General features: G+C 39.0%; 1 protein-coding gene across 1 annotated transcript in view; it reads right to left on the reverse strand.

The window, feature by feature from the left end:
- Window positions 1-15,132, reverse strand: part of LOC102241535 (histone deacetylase 8) — a 262,791-nt gene extending 247,659 nt beyond the window's left edge. Inside the window, exons 1-3 of the mRNA XM_005885473.2 lie at window positions 15,113-15,132; window positions 5,464-5,576; window positions 1,221-1,298 (exon numbers count right to left, since the gene is read on the reverse strand). Coding sequence (XP_005885535.2) covers window positions 1,221-1,263 — 43 coding nt within the window. The 5' untranslated portion in view covers window positions 1,264-1,298; window positions 5,464-5,576; window positions 15,113-15,132. The remainder of the gene's footprint in view (window positions 1-1,220; window positions 1,299-5,463; window positions 5,577-15,112) is intronic.
- Between the last annotated feature and the right edge of the window lie 577 nt (window positions 15,133-15,709).

Genomic DNA, 15,709 nt, shown 5'->3' on the forward strand with positions numbered 1-15,709 from the left:
CCTATGTTCATAGCAGCACAATTTACCATAGCTAAGATTTGGAAACAGCCTAAGTGCCCATCAGCAGATGAGTGGATTAGAAAACTGTGGTACATCTACACAATGGAATACTATGCTGCTGTGAAAAAGAAGGAATTCTTACCATTTGCAACAGTATGGATGGAACTGGAGAGCATTATGCTAAGTGAAATAAGCCAGTCAATGAAAGAAAAATACCACATGATCTCACTCATTTATGGATAATAAAGACCATTATAAACTGACTAGAGGCCTGTTGCACGAAAATATTTGTGCAATAGGCCTTCCCTTCCCCTGGCTGCCGGCACCGGTTTTCCTCCGGCACCCAGGACCCAGGCCTTCGCTCTGGCCGGAGCCGCCTTCAGTCTTCGCTGCTCTGGCCATAGCCGCCTTCAAGCCTTTGCTGCTCTGGCTGGAGCCGCCTTCAGTCTTCACTCCGCCGCTTCGTGCCTACGTATGCAAATTGACTGCCATCTTTGTTGGCAGTTAATTTGCATATCTCACTGATTAGCCAATGGGAGGTGTAGCGAAGGTACGGTCAATTACCATGGTTGTCTATTATTAATAGGATGAACAAAAATAGATACAGAGGCAGAGCAGCATCGAATAGACTGTCAAACTACAGTGGGAAGGCAGGGGAGGGTTGGGGTGAGGTAAGAGATCAACCGAAGGACTTGTATGCATGCATATAAGCATAACCAATGGACACAAGACACTGGGGGGTAGGGGAGGCCGGTGGAAGGTCAAGGGGGGAAAAAAGGAGACGTATGTAATACTCTTTGTAATACTTTAAGCAATAAAACAAAATTAAAAAAAAAAGAAAATGGGAAAACCTTAGATTCATTCTGGCTGGGAAAAAAAGATTAACTCCTGTACTTCACTTTCCATATGTCTAAGAGTGACATAATATTAATATAGCACTGTAATTATCAGGGTGTTGGGAGTTACACAGAGTATCTGATAGTACATTAAGTATAAGTGAGCTATCTATTGGCAGTCCAGAAAAGTCAGCTGGAAAAGAAACAGCATCACATTCCTCTTATCATTATCACCTGAAATGACTTGTCTTAAATTTTTGCATAAAGTTGCACCAATAAGGTATTAATAGCATTGAAATATCCAAATATAAGATATAAGAAATGTATAAAAGAACTGTAATATATTATTCCCCAAATGTAATACTGAGCACAAAGATCACTTGCCTGGGAAAAATCCTGGGGAGAATTTGTGCAGGGACACCGTCATGACTTTGGAGGTGAAACTGAAGGCATCTTCCACACCTACCAGAGTAAGAAACAGAAGAATCACTTCAAATATGCAACTCTTGTTTTCAACAACTGAAACTCTAGAGAGCAGCTGTGAGAAGGAAGAGAGATGAGAAGGTAACAATAATAAAGCTAACAAGCTGAGGAATAACATAACAAAACCCTCTGGTCTTTGATCTCTGCCATTACTGGAGGAGGTTCATTTTCAAATTCATGGTAAATTATAACTGGACTTCCCTTTTCCAAGCAATGGGATGTCCAGACTCTTTTTGACAACCTGTTCAAAAAGTGGGAGGGCCCTAGCTGGTTTGGCTCAGTGGATAGAGCGTCGATTTGCAGACTGAAAGGTCCCAGGTTTGATTCCAGTCAAGGACACATGCCCGGGTTGTGAGCTTGATCCCCAGTCAGGAGGGAGGCATGCAGGAGGCAGCCAATCAATGAGTCCCTCTCATCATTCATGTTTCTATTACTCTCTCCCTCTCCCTTCCTCCCTGAGATCTATTATATATATATATTAACGTGGGTAAGGGCTTGAGCCCAGACTTGAGGCATTATCTACTGAGCTGAATAGAGAAACTGGGACCATCATGGAAATTTTATGTTATGTTTCAGTGGTTCTGGTTAAATTATTAAGGATTTAGTACAAAATAAGCACAATGCAGCAATCTTTTAAAAAATGTGACCAGTATAAACATTAGGCATTATAGAGTGAAAACCCAATTGTAAACTGCCTCTCTATGATACAGATTTGGTTATAAATGCAGTTCTCCCAAAGTGTGTACTAGGTAACTTACAGTACATATTTGTAGCTAAAACATAGAAGACTAAAAGTAGCCCTGGCCTTGTCCCTTAATAGAAGCTTGGAAATAGATGGGAAATTTTTCTGGAAGAGACTCCCCTTTCCATTTAAACAGAATAAGAAAATGAATAGAGGCCTGGGAGATAGTAGATGCAACTCTTAAAGGCCACTACTTATTCAGATAAACATACTGCCCACCTCCACACCTTTCCTCCCTGAATCACATATTGTGAGATAATCCATCTGTAAAATGGAAGGACTATTATTAGCAAATTTTTGCCCTATACTCTTTTATACTTCAAATAAAGAAATTGTCTCTGTGTTTACTTAATGCATTCAGTCTTCATTAGAGGTTGACAGTGACCTTAAAAAAAAGAAACTTTATTTGTATATCACAAGTATGTTTGAATTTCCCAAGCCTTATGTTTTGCCCTAGGGAAGCAGCTAAAACCAGTTAAAGGCTCCAGGCACTAAGCTTTAAGTAAACAAAACAAAACAAAATAAATTAGTATTTTAACTTATAAATTGAAGTATAAGTATTTATATTTCCAGAAAATTCCAATTATTTACCCATCCAGAAAGGTGATACCAATTTACACTTCTGTCAATGGGGTCAGAGAGTTTCTATTTTTCACACTCTGACTAGCACTGGATGTTATTATTCTTTTTAATCTTAGGCAGAAATAATGGTCTTGTTCTAATTTGCATTTTTCTGAGTATTAGGGTCTGGAGCACCTTTTCTTATACTTAGTACCTATTTGTATTACTTCTCACAGAAAATGCCATTAGAAATTGTTAGAAAATTCTACTTCGCACAGGCAGCTAGGTGGAGGGTATAGGGCTTGGTGTGAAGAAGAATGGTAGGTAGAAGAAAGAAAGTAAGGACAGGTACGAGTACTAGTGAAGCCACCACAAAATGCTAGTTATGGAATCATGGGAGATTTAAAATGAACTGAATGTGTAAGAATTTGGAGGTGGGGCAGGGGTCACTGGAAAGGAGGTGCTGAAGAGGGGAAATAAACTGAAATGAAACACACCATAAAAGTTGGCTAAAACAGGAAACTCTAAATGGTGTAGAAATAACACTGCAAATGGAAAAAAATGGTTTCAGGTGACAGTAATTCTTACATGGTTCAACAGAGTTTATGCTATTCTTAAACTCTGATACTAATAGTTTGAATTTCATAATCATTCATTCATTCAACAAATATTTTACTGAACCTCTACTATAACATATGCATAGTTCTGTTTGTTCAAGCCATTGTTTAGGACAGAAAGAAGTAAACAACTTAATCTCTGTTTTGGATAAACTAAAGGTTTCTACATGAGAAGACATAGACAGCTTACAGAATTAACAGTATAAGACAATATATAATTAAATATCAAATCAGTAATATAAACAATACAGTTGAGTCGGGGAGAGAACACTTGAGCTGGAGTGTTCAAGGCAAATCTGATACTCTTGGAACTTGAACTTCTAGGTAGAACTTGGAGATGCAAAAGGGGAGGAGAAAACAAAACTAAGTTAGAAAAAGTGATGCCAAATCAGGGAGGCGGGCACAGTGAGATGTTTGGTGATCATTGAGTAGAGAAGCCTGCACAACTTGTGAGAGAGAAGGCTGGACAGAAGAGGTGAGCCCTCTTTGAGGCAGGCCTCAAAAGACAGGGTAAAGAGTGTGGACTTAACCATGAAGACCACTGTTTTTCAAAGTGTGGCCTGTGGAAGAACTGGGGTGTTGTTAAAATCTGGATTCCCAGATTCTATACCAGGCCTATTAAATCTAAATATTTGGTGGATATGGTCCAGGAGTCTGCATTTTAACACAAGCTTCCCCCAGGTCATCTTGATATACATTTGAGTTTGAGAACCATTGCTATAGGCCAAGGGTTAGTAAACCAAGTGGCTACATGGTAAATATTTTAGGCTTTCCAAACTACATGGTCTCTATTGCATTTCCCTCCCTCCCCTTAACAACTTTGTAAAAATATATAAAAAAAATCATTCTTAGCTTGCTGGTCAAACAAAAACAATCCATGGGCCAAATGTTACCCTTGTTATAGGTGATAAGGAGCCTCTGAAGGTTTTTTAGCAAGGCTGTGTTTTGCATTGGCTGAGTGTTCAGATATTCAGTAGACATTGCTCTCAAAGTAGTACCCTGATTGTTTTAACCCTTCTCTCAGTTACCTTTAATTTTCTGTCATCATCTCATGGTAGCATCCATTTAGGTGAATTCCCTGGGGAGTTTCCCCTGACAATTTTCTTCCTTCTTTATCTATTTTGGCAGCAAAGTTGACCCTAGTCTCTGTCATATATTATTTTTCCCTCTCTTGTCTTAATTATGTTAGTTTGTCTCATAAAATCCCTAGAAACAGGTAAGTAGCAATTCTTTTTTAAAAAATTTTATTTTCTTGTTTAAAGTATTACAAATAGTAGTACATATGTCTCCTTTTTTCCCCATTGACCTTCCCCTGGCCTCCCCTACCCCCTGGCACATGCCCTTACCCCTCCCCAACAGTGTCTTGTGTCCATTGGTTATGCTTATATGCATGCATATAAGTCCTTTGATTGATCTCTTATCCCCCCTCCCCCAACACTCCCCAGCCAGGAAGTAGCAATTCTTGATGTGGGAGAGGGGAGGGAACACCTTTAACTGATTTTACTGGGTAAGTGTTCCTAGATCAATGGAAATATGTGCCACCCACAGGATTTGTTAAAGAAACAGAATGTGGGTAACTGTCACTGAAGCTCCACATTGTAGATGGGAAGTTCAGAGGAGGGCTGGATGCATCCTTTCAGTGAAGTCTTCTAAGAAGAAATTAATGAAGTTAAGGCAAATTGTTAATAATTCTGATGCTATTAAAAGTTACAGAAGATGCCTTAGGTTTGTTTGCACAGGACTAAATATTTTAGCAATACAAAAACAGTGGGACAGATTTTGACTGTTATGTAAGTTGGTATCCCTATTGGTGAAAAATTCACAATGATATTTCATCCTGTACCCATTCTGACCTTGAGAGAAGTGTCAAGACTGTCAGCTCTAGCTGCAGATTTCACTAAGAACACTAAAGGAGGTTACTGCACACTGGAGTAAACACTAGGTAAGATTCTCACTTCTTATCATTCTCTATTGGAGAGCTTTGCTACTGGAAGAGAGGAAAGGAGAGGAGAAATTACAGGAACCTGGGATTTGAAAGCAGCAGCTTCATCAGCAAAGGAGGAATTGAACCAGTTAGAAGAATCTCTACCTATTTTAGTATTCTCAATTAGGAAACTTTCAATTGCAACAGGCATTTCTCCTTTTACCAGCCGCTTGGAAGCAGCTTTACTGATAAAAACCTGTTGTCCTAGCAGCAAAGCACCCTTGAAAGTGAAGGGCTTACCATCTCCATGGTGCAGATCCAAATCCACATAGAGAACACGGTCAAATTTCCGTCGCAATCGTAATATTCCCAGGACAACATCATTGAGATAACAAAAACCAGATGCTTCATCTCTGCAAGAAAATAAATTGCTATAGCCAACAGCCAAAAGCAATCCAAGAAAGTCTTTAATGCCAAGGATCTAACCCCTGAGCTCTATTCCCTTACAATTCCCCCTTCTTTTTAGAAAAACAAAAATCTACCTACAAAGATTGTACATAAATGCCTCAGAATGATCAAGGAATTAAGTGTTTTGGGTAAACTAAATATTCAGGTTGATTGGTAACATTTTACATTTCGAATCCCAGATTTTCAAAGAATTAGAATGTTATAACTATATTCAACAAAACAGAACCCTTCTCCAATTATTCAATGATCATTAAAAAATTGTAGTACCATGGAGTCATCATAATGAACACTGATTATCACTTACAGGACTTTAAGAAAGCTAGAATCTAGAGGGGGCCTTAAAGACAATCTTGCTCAGCCAGATGTAGAAGATGTTGGAGAATGGATTCTCTGTACTGACCCTATGACATAACCTAAAGTTTTGGGTTTTTTTAGTAAGGTTTGGCACTTGTTGATCATAAAAGTGAAGTGTAGAATGTATAAGTGTATAATCTCCTGGGCAGCATAATGTGGTTACCTTTCTGTAAATGTAATTATTACAATGCAGACTGAAGCAGCCTCTTCTAAAGTTATTTTGTGTCCTTCACTAAAATTGTCTTCATTTACAATACTGGCGTCTTTTAATGTTTTTGCTATTTGTGATACTGTGTTACTTTACCCTCTTGTAAACATTAATCTACTCTTTTATTATGCTTCCATTAAGCCTTTTTGAGTAGATATAAAAGAACATTTTTTATTATCAAAAGTTTATTATAATTTATTTTCAGGGCCTTGTACTAAATGCTTCAGTTTATTTTGCTTCCAGTGGCTTCAAATATCCAGCCCCCTTTTTTCCTAATTTCTCGTATATTTTACTTGAAATGAAATTCTAGGCGTGAGCATCATTAAAAATGGAATCTTTATTATTATGAGATTGCAAGATCTTTCCAATGCCTACACAATGCATAAACTTCATGAAATCTCTTCTAGTATAATGTTTCATATTTTGAACAATGCTGTGGTTCAGAGGCTGAATCAATGAGACAGGTATATTGGTGAGCAGGAGGTTGTTAAAAATATCATTAGTCATTTATTTTGCACATAAAGATGAACTCAGTGGTCATCTACCAAAATAATAGCTTGGCCATATATGTGAAACCAGGAAGAAACCAATTAGAGAAAAATATTTGTTCATCTGTGAATTTTTGGTAAATAAGAGTTAACTACTAGTATGTGACTTTGAAAGTTCTTGGATGCTATTTTCCAATTCTGAAAACTTATATCTTATAAGTCTAATGTCTTAGCACATCAAAAAAGAAATAATTTGTCTTCCTGCAGAACATGAATAACTTTTGGGTAGGTGGAATGGAATATTAAGTGTTAGGCAAAAAGAGGAGGGAGATGAAGAGGAGGAGAAACAGAAAACAATACAAGACATACTTCCTTCCCTCAGAGAACCTACAATTAAATTATGGAGATAAGTCATAAGCACAGAAAAACAAAACAAAACAAAAAAGGCTAGCAGAAGTAATATGGCATATAAAGAACAGAGAAATTCTATAGACAAAATTGACAAAGCAGAGTCATCTCATTACAGTATTAAACTTTTATGAGCCTTCTAGAAATCTAAAAATCGCATATTCCATAGGAAGAACCATCTTTATGCTTCCTCATGACTTCTATAAGACTCATGGATGACTTCCTAGTTTACAGGCCTCTATAAAACTCTTGGGTCCTTTCCTTTTCTTTGAGATGTTTCTCATTAATGAACATTCTCCTTATGGCAATAGCCTGAATAATAATAATGATGATGATATCTGGAATTCGGAGAGGCTATTGTGTGTAATAATTTCCTAATATTTTCTTAAATTAATGGAGCTCAATTCTTATTGATTTATAGAAATAAGTGTTTAAATAAACAGGATATTCCTAAAATTTCCAGAAAATAAGTAAACTGAATTTTCAAGACTTTTAATGTGTTAAAGAAATAGGATTTCTATAACAGCAAACTCAGAGAGTGACATCAGAGAAATGGTAGTGTGAGAGGTTCCCCTTATACTTACTATTTGAACAGCTATAATTGAACAAAGGATTCCCTATTCTAGACATAAACACATCTGAGAGATCTGTGCATTAAAACATCTGAGGGTGGGTGAGTTGGAGTGAGCATGGGAGGAGGGAAGGAAGAAGAGCAGAGACAGGAGCCCTAGATGTAGCTGGGAGCTTGCTGTGGGTCTTGGGAGAGGGGAGGAGTCAGGTGGCCACTGGCACTTTCTTCAGCCCAGATGAGCAGAGAAATACTGTGAGCATTCCTGCAGAGGTGGGCAGTAGGCACTGTGGATGAACCCAGTGACCTGGGCAGAGACAGAGGTAAGGCCGCAGTTGTCTGGCGGCTGCCATTTCCAGGCACAAAAACAAAGCCATAGAGTCTGGCTCCCTCCCCTTACCTTCCCACAGCTCCCCTACCTTAACCCTCCCAGAGCAAGCAGCAGGCCCCAGAAGAAGTGGTAAAGTCAGTGTCGGGCTACAGAGCACATTATCTGCAGCCCTGAGAACTGGAGAGGCAGAAATATTTTTCTGTGCGCGTGCGTGTGTGTGTGTGTGTGTGTGTGTAAACTGTAAATCTGAGTGACAGGGGTGAAGAAGCTGAGGTCTTGCAATTGCCATTACTAAGAGGAGAACAAAGCCACAAATAAACCAGCTGGCCTCTCCCAGCTCATCCCACTTGTACCCATTGTGGCTGCACTGCTGGAAGAGTGGTTGCAGGGGACAGTGCTGGGATTTCACAGGCTCAGAAACCCATTGCCCACAACATTCCCCCACAGGAGTGGTGCCCTGAGACTACAGTGACCTGATCACAGAGGAGACACCCACCTCCCCAGGGAATACAAGGTATTTTCCACTCTCTGCAAGGATCCAAGAGCTAGAGCAGTGCAAGAGAAACTAAGAAACTTGCACTTCAGAGCCACCTACTGGAAAACAAAAGAAAGACTTCCTATCAACCTACTAAATAGAGATGCCACTCTTTAAATTAAAAAAGAGAGAGAGATTTCATTTTCATATATGCCTAGCAGAGAAATAATCCATCAAATTCCATGATTAAGCAAGGCAATGAGGCAGCTCAGAAAGAAAAAAATGTTTAAAATCTCCAGAAAATAAACTTAAAGACATGGAAATATGTGATTAACATGATAGAGAATTGAAGAGTGCAGTTCTGAACTCAATGACTTACAAGAAAACACAAATAGTTTAATGAATTCAGAAATAAAATGCAATGAACAAAAGGAGTACTTTACCAAAAAGACGGAAAACTTAACAATGAACCAAATAGAAATTCTGGAGATGAAGAACTAAATAAAAGAAATGAGGAATAAACTAGTGAGCTTAGGAAGTAAACCTAACCAGATGGGGGAAAGAATTAGTGATATTGAAGATAGAAATCTAAAAACAATGCAGAGGGGAAAAGAGAGAGACTTGAGAGTTGTTTAAAAAAAACACGAAATAACTCTATGACAACTATCTGACTTGCAATGCAAATCAAAACTACAATGAGATACCACCTGCTAGAGTGGCCATTATCAACAAGACAAGCAGTAACAAGTGTTGGAGAGGTTGTGGAAAAAAAAGGGAACCCTCATTCGCTGCTGGTGGTAATGTAGACTGGTACATCCATAATGGGTGATTCCTCAAAAAATTAAGAGTAGAGCTACCATACGACCCAGCAAACCCTCTCCTGGTTATATACCCGAACAACTCAAAATCATGTATTCAAAAGATATATGCACCCCTATATTCATATGCATCACGGTGGCCAAGACATGGAGACAACCAAAGTGTCCTGCAATAGAGGATTGGATAAAGAAGACGTGGTGCATATACACAATGGAATAGTACTCACCATAAGAAGGATGAAATAGTGCCATTTGTGACAACATGGATGGACCTTGAGAACATTATGCTAAGTGAAATAAGTCAGACAGAAAAAGCTAAGAACCATATGACTTCACTCATATGTGGGATATAAAACTATAACTTATGAACACAAACAGCAGAGTGGTGGTTGCCAGAGGGAAGGGGGTGGGGGAAGAAGGGAGATCTAATATGAGGTGACAGGAGATTTGACTTTGGGTGGTGGGCACACACTGCAATATACAGATCTTGTAACATAGAAATCCATACATGAAACCTATATATTCATGTTGACCAATGTCACCCCAATCAATTTAAAAGGAAAATTTTTACAAAAGAATAATGGGTATTCTAGAATGAAAAGAGAGGGTGAAGGGAAAAGAGAGCCTATTGAAAGAAATCATTGATGAAAACTTCCTAAACCTATGGAAAGAACTGGATCCTCAAATCCAAGAAGCAAACAGATTACCCAATTATCTCAATCCTAAAAGACCTCCTCCAAGGCACATTATATTAAAACTGTCAAAAATTAATGACAGAAAAAGAATTCTCAAAGCAATCTGGGAACAGAAGACAGTAACATATTAAAAATATCCCATTAGATCATCATCAAATTTTTCAGCAGAAACTCTACAAGCTAGGAGATAGTGGAATCAAATATTCAAACTATTGAAAGAGAGAAATTACAAGCCAAGAATAATATATCATTTAGATATGAAGGATAAATAAAGACTTTTTCAGACATACAGAAGCTGAAGGAATTTACCACCGCAAGACCTCCATTACAGAAAATACTCATACAGAAAATCAATGAAACCAAGAGCTGGTTCTTTGAAAGGATAAACAAGATTGACAAACCTCTAGCCAGACTCACCAAGAAGCAAAGAGAGAGGACTCAAATAAACAAAATCAGAAACAATAGAAGCGAAATAACAACAGACCCCACAGAAATTCAAATGATTGTTAAAAAATACTATGGACAGCTCTACTCCAACAAACTAGACAACCTGGAGGAAATGGACAAATTCCTAGAAAAATACAACATTCCAGCACTCAATCAGGAAGAATCTAAAAATCTCAATAGGCCAATAACTATGGAAGAAATTGAAGCAGTCATCAAAAAGCTTCCAGCAAACAAAAGCCCAGGACCAGACGGCTTCACAGGGGAGTTTTACCAAACATTCAAGGAAGAACTAAAACCTATCCTCCTCAGACTACTACAAAAAATTCAAGAGGAAGGAACACTTCCAAGCTCATTCTATGAAGCCAGCATCACCCTAATACCAAAACCAGGTAAAGACAACACAATGAAAGAGAATTACAGGCCAATATCCCTCATGAACATAGATGCCAAAATACTCAACAAAATCTTAGCAAATCGGATCCAGCAGTACATCAGAAAGATCATACACCATGACCAAGTAGGATTTATCCCAGGAATGCAAGGATGGTACAACATCCGTAAATCAATAAACGTAATACATCACATAAACAAATTGAAAGAAAAAAACCACATGGTCATATCAATTGATGCAGAAAAAGCATTTGACAAAATCCAACACCCATTTTTGATAAAAACTCTCAGCAAGGTGGGAATAGAAGGATCATACCTCAACATAATAAAAGCCATATATGACAGGCCCACAGCCAACATCATACTCAATGGACAAAAACTAACACCATTTCCCCTAAGAACAGGAACAAGACAGGGATGCCCACTCTCACCACTCCTGTTCAACATAGTACTGGAAGTATTAGCCATTGCAATTAGACAAGAAGAAGAAATAAAAGGCATCCAAATTGGAAAAGAGGAAGTAAAACTGTCCTTATTTGCAGACGACATGATATTATACATACAAAACCCTAGAGACTCCATCAAAAAACTACTAGACTTAATACATGAATTTGGCAAAGTAGCAGGATACAAAATTAATGCCAAGAAATCTGAGGCATTTCTATACACCAATAGTGAACTTTCAGAAAGAGAGATTATAAAAACAATCCCATTTACCATCGCACCAAAAAAATTAAGCTACCTAGGAATAAACTTAACTAAAGAGGTAAAAGACCTCTACTCAGAAAACTACAGGACGTTGAAAAAAGAGATAGAGGAAGACATAAAGAGATGGAAGAACATACCATGTTCTTGGATTGGTAGAATCAACATCATTAAAATGTCCATACTACCCAAAGCAATCTATAAATTCAACGCACTTCCCATTAAAATACCAATGGCCTACTTCAAAGATCTAGAACGAACTCTCCAAAAATTCATCTGGAATAAAAAAAGACCCCGAATAGCTGCAGCGATCCTGAGAAAGAACAAAGTAGGTGGGATCTCAATGCCAGATATCAAGCTGTATTACAAAGCCACTGTTCTCAAAACTGCCTGGTACTGGCACAAGAACAGACATATAGATCAGTGGAATAGAATAGAGAGTCCAGAAATTAGCCCGAACCAATATGCTCAATTAATATTTGACAAAGGAGGCAAGAACATACAATGGAGCCAAGATAGTCTCTTCAATAAATGGTGTTGGGAAAATTGGACAGATATATGCAAGAAAATGAAACTAGACCACCAACTTACACCATACACAAGAATAAACTCAAAATGGATAAAGGACTTAAATGTACGACAGGAAACCATAAAAATTCTAGAAGAATCCAAAGGCAACAAAATCTCAGACATATGCCAAAGCAATTTCTTCACTGATACAGCTCCTAGGGCAGTTGAAACTAAAGAGAAAATGAACAAATGGGACTACATCAAAATAAAAAGCTTCTGCACAGCAAAAGAAACCATCAACAAAACAACAAGAAAACCCACTGCGTGGGAAAACATATTTGCCAACGTCATATCTGATAAGGGCCTAATCTCCAAAATTTATAGGGAACTCATACAACTTAACAAAAAGAAGATAAACAATCCAATCAAAAAATGGGCAAAGGATCTAAATAGACACCTTTCAAAAGAGGACATTCAGAAAGCCAAGAGACATATGAAAACATGCTCAAAGTCACTAATCATCCGAGAGATGCAAATCAAAACAACAATGAGGTACCATCTCACACCTGTCAGAATGGCTATCATCAACAAATCAACAAACGACAAGTGCTGGAGAGGATGTGGAGAAAAAGGAACACTTGTGCACTGCTGGTGGGAATGCAGACTGGTGCAGCCACTATGGAAGACAGTATGGAGTTTCCTCAAAAAACTGGAAATGGAACTCCCATTTGACCCTGTGATCCCACTTCTAGGAATATATCCCAAGAAACCAGAAACACCAATCAGAAAGGATATGTGCACCCATATGTTCATAGCAGCACAATTCACCATAGCTAAGATCTGGAAACAGCCTAAGTGCCCATCAGTAGATGAATGGATTAGAAAACTGTGGTACATCTACACGATGGAATACTATGCTGCTGTAAAAAAGAAGGAACTCTTACCATTTGCAACAGCATGGATGGAACTGGAGAGCATTATGCTAAGTGAAATAAGCCAGTCAATGAAGGAAAAATACCACATGATCTCACTCATTCATGGATAATAGAGACCATTACAAACTTTTGAACAATAATAGATACAGAGGCAGAGCTGCCTCAAACTGATTGTCAAACTGCAGTGGGAAGGCCAGAGAGGGTTGGGGGGCAGAAGGGAGGGGAGTAAGAGATCAACCGAAGGACTTGTATGCATGCATATAAGCAAAACCAATGGACATAAGACACTGGGGGGTAAGGAAGGGCAGGGGATTGTCAAGGGCGGGGGAAAAAAAAGGACACATATGTAATACCCTTTGTAATACTTTAAGCAATAAAAAAAATAAAACTAAACTCACGTTATCTCTAAAAAAAAAAAAAAAATACTCATAAATACTTATGCCTTAAACAAAAAGACAAAAGGATTAAACTCACGTTATCTCTAAAAAAAAAAAGAAAATACTCATAAATACTTATGCCTTAAACAAAAAGACAAAAGGATACAAAACTATGAGTAAGATGACTAACAGACAGACAGAAACAGACTGTTGTAACCCTCTTTCAGAACACTTAAATATAACATAAAGGTGCAAGGAAGTAAAAAAAAAAACATTAAAAAGAAAAGGCAATATCTACTACAATTTGAAAATGAACTCACAGCATAAACAGGAATAATTTGTGACAACAAAAATATAAAAGGAGGGGGATGTCTGAATTTGCAAAGGGGAATGGAGATAAGATGTATTCACAAGAAAATGTGCTACTGTATATATAAAATTTATTTTGCATAAACCTAATGGTAACCACACGCAAACAAACCAAAAATGAACTAAATTATACAATAATCATCCTGAATAACCAACTGAACACTAGCTGGAGAAGTCTAATAATCAAGGATTTACAGAAGCCACATCAAGAATGGTTGCCGAGGGCTAGACATAGCCAGCGTCTTATATTGGCCTGCACCAGAGTCCCTCCCAAGAGGCCCAGAACCAACACACCCAGTGGCTAGCTTCAGACAACAACAGAGCAGGATCCAATAAGCTTCACAAGCAGCATATCCAAAGGGAGATATTGACAGGCACAAAAAACTGCTGAGGCAAATTCTGTTTTGTGTGGTTAGCACCTGCACAGCAGCTCGTAAGCCACGGTCTGGGTTTAGCCTCATACTAAGCCAGGCTGAGGGTCGATCTCACAAATGCATGGGCCAATAGGAATCAAGAATCAATTACAACAGGGGGGCCTACATAACCCACACCCAGCTCAGGTGATCAATTAGAGTGCACTACTAGAACCCACAAGACACCTACTACATAAGGCCATCCCACAAAGACTGGGAGTCATAGCAGACATATCTAATTCATAGAAATAAACACAAAGAGTTATCCAAAATGGGGAGACAAAGAAACAGGCCCCACATGAAAGAACAAAAGAAATTTCTAGAAAAAGAGCTAAATGAAATGAAGACAAGCAATTTATCAGATATAGAGTTCTAAGTAATTGTTATAATGATGCTCAATAGCATGAAAAAGACATAGAAACCATAAAAAATGATGAGACAGACGAAAAATGGTGGCCGAATAGGCAGACATGTTCTACACCTTCTCACGGAGCACATAGAGGGAACAACTAAATTGAATAACATCTACCCAGAATTGGCGAATTAGACACAGCTGGTGAGACAATCCACAGCCTGAAAGGGATGAAGATGGCTGGAGAACAGTAGGATCAGGGATCTGGGCTGGAGAGAGAGAGAGAGAGAGAGAGAGAGAGAGAGAGAGAGAGAGACACGCGTGACCATCAGGATGACAGGGTCAGAAGGAAGATGTGCTGCACCAAGTACGTGTCCCTTGGGGACATGCCTAACACCTGACTGTGGAAGGGAGGTCCACAGGGCTTCTGGCAGCCAGGGAATCTAGATCTAAGTTCACAGCCATGAGTGGCTGCGCCCAGAAAGGCAGCCAGAAGAGCTGCCCAAGCTGTGCAGTGCCAGGGGGTGGGGGGCAGGGGGGGAAGAAACTCACAGTGGTACAGCTGTTTTGCTTCTGTTTTGCCTTTGCTTTTATTCGCTAAACTCAATTCATAGGACCTTTCAATTACAAACACTCACCGAGGCTGCGGTGGAGGTAGAAGTGCAGTTTTGTTGAGGCTGGGAAGAGGCTGTGGAGGAGAGCAGGACAGGGAGAGGTGAACTGGAATATGGCACTGAGACATTCCAGACCTTCTAAACCTAAGCAGCCATTTTTCTCCTGAAGAGTCAGCCCCTCCCAGCCACCTCAGGGCAGCTAGTGCAGCCACACCCAGCCTCGAGCTTTGCTGAGGAAATAAAGTCTCTGAATCGCTCCAAGGAACCTTCGGGAATGGGTTGAGGGGCTGTTCGTCAGGAAACCAATACAGCAACACCCCCACCTAAAGCCCTTGTCAGACACAGACACTTGAATGATTAAGACTGACAATAGGAAGACAGGAAAAGCAGGCAGATTGGTCCCGCCTGCTTGCAACCAATGCTGTGGAGACAAACACAGAGGAGTGGTGGATCGCTTAGAACTTCAACAGGGTGCTGAATACATAACAGGAAACTGAGAAGTGGCAGACAGAACAGTAGAGTGGGATGGTAAACCAGCCCCCATGGGGCATTAAAACTCAGCTGAAGAGAACAACACTTCACTTTTTTATTTTTTATCCTCTATTTAAAATTGTTTGTTTT

Source organism: Myotis brandtii, unplaced genomic scaffold (assembly GCF_000412655.1).
Source record: "Myotis brandtii unplaced genomic scaffold, ASM41265v1 scaffold903, whole genome shotgun sequence".
Taxonomy (NCBI): Eukaryota; Metazoa; Chordata; class Mammalia; order Chiroptera; family Vespertilionidae; genus Myotis; species Myotis brandtii.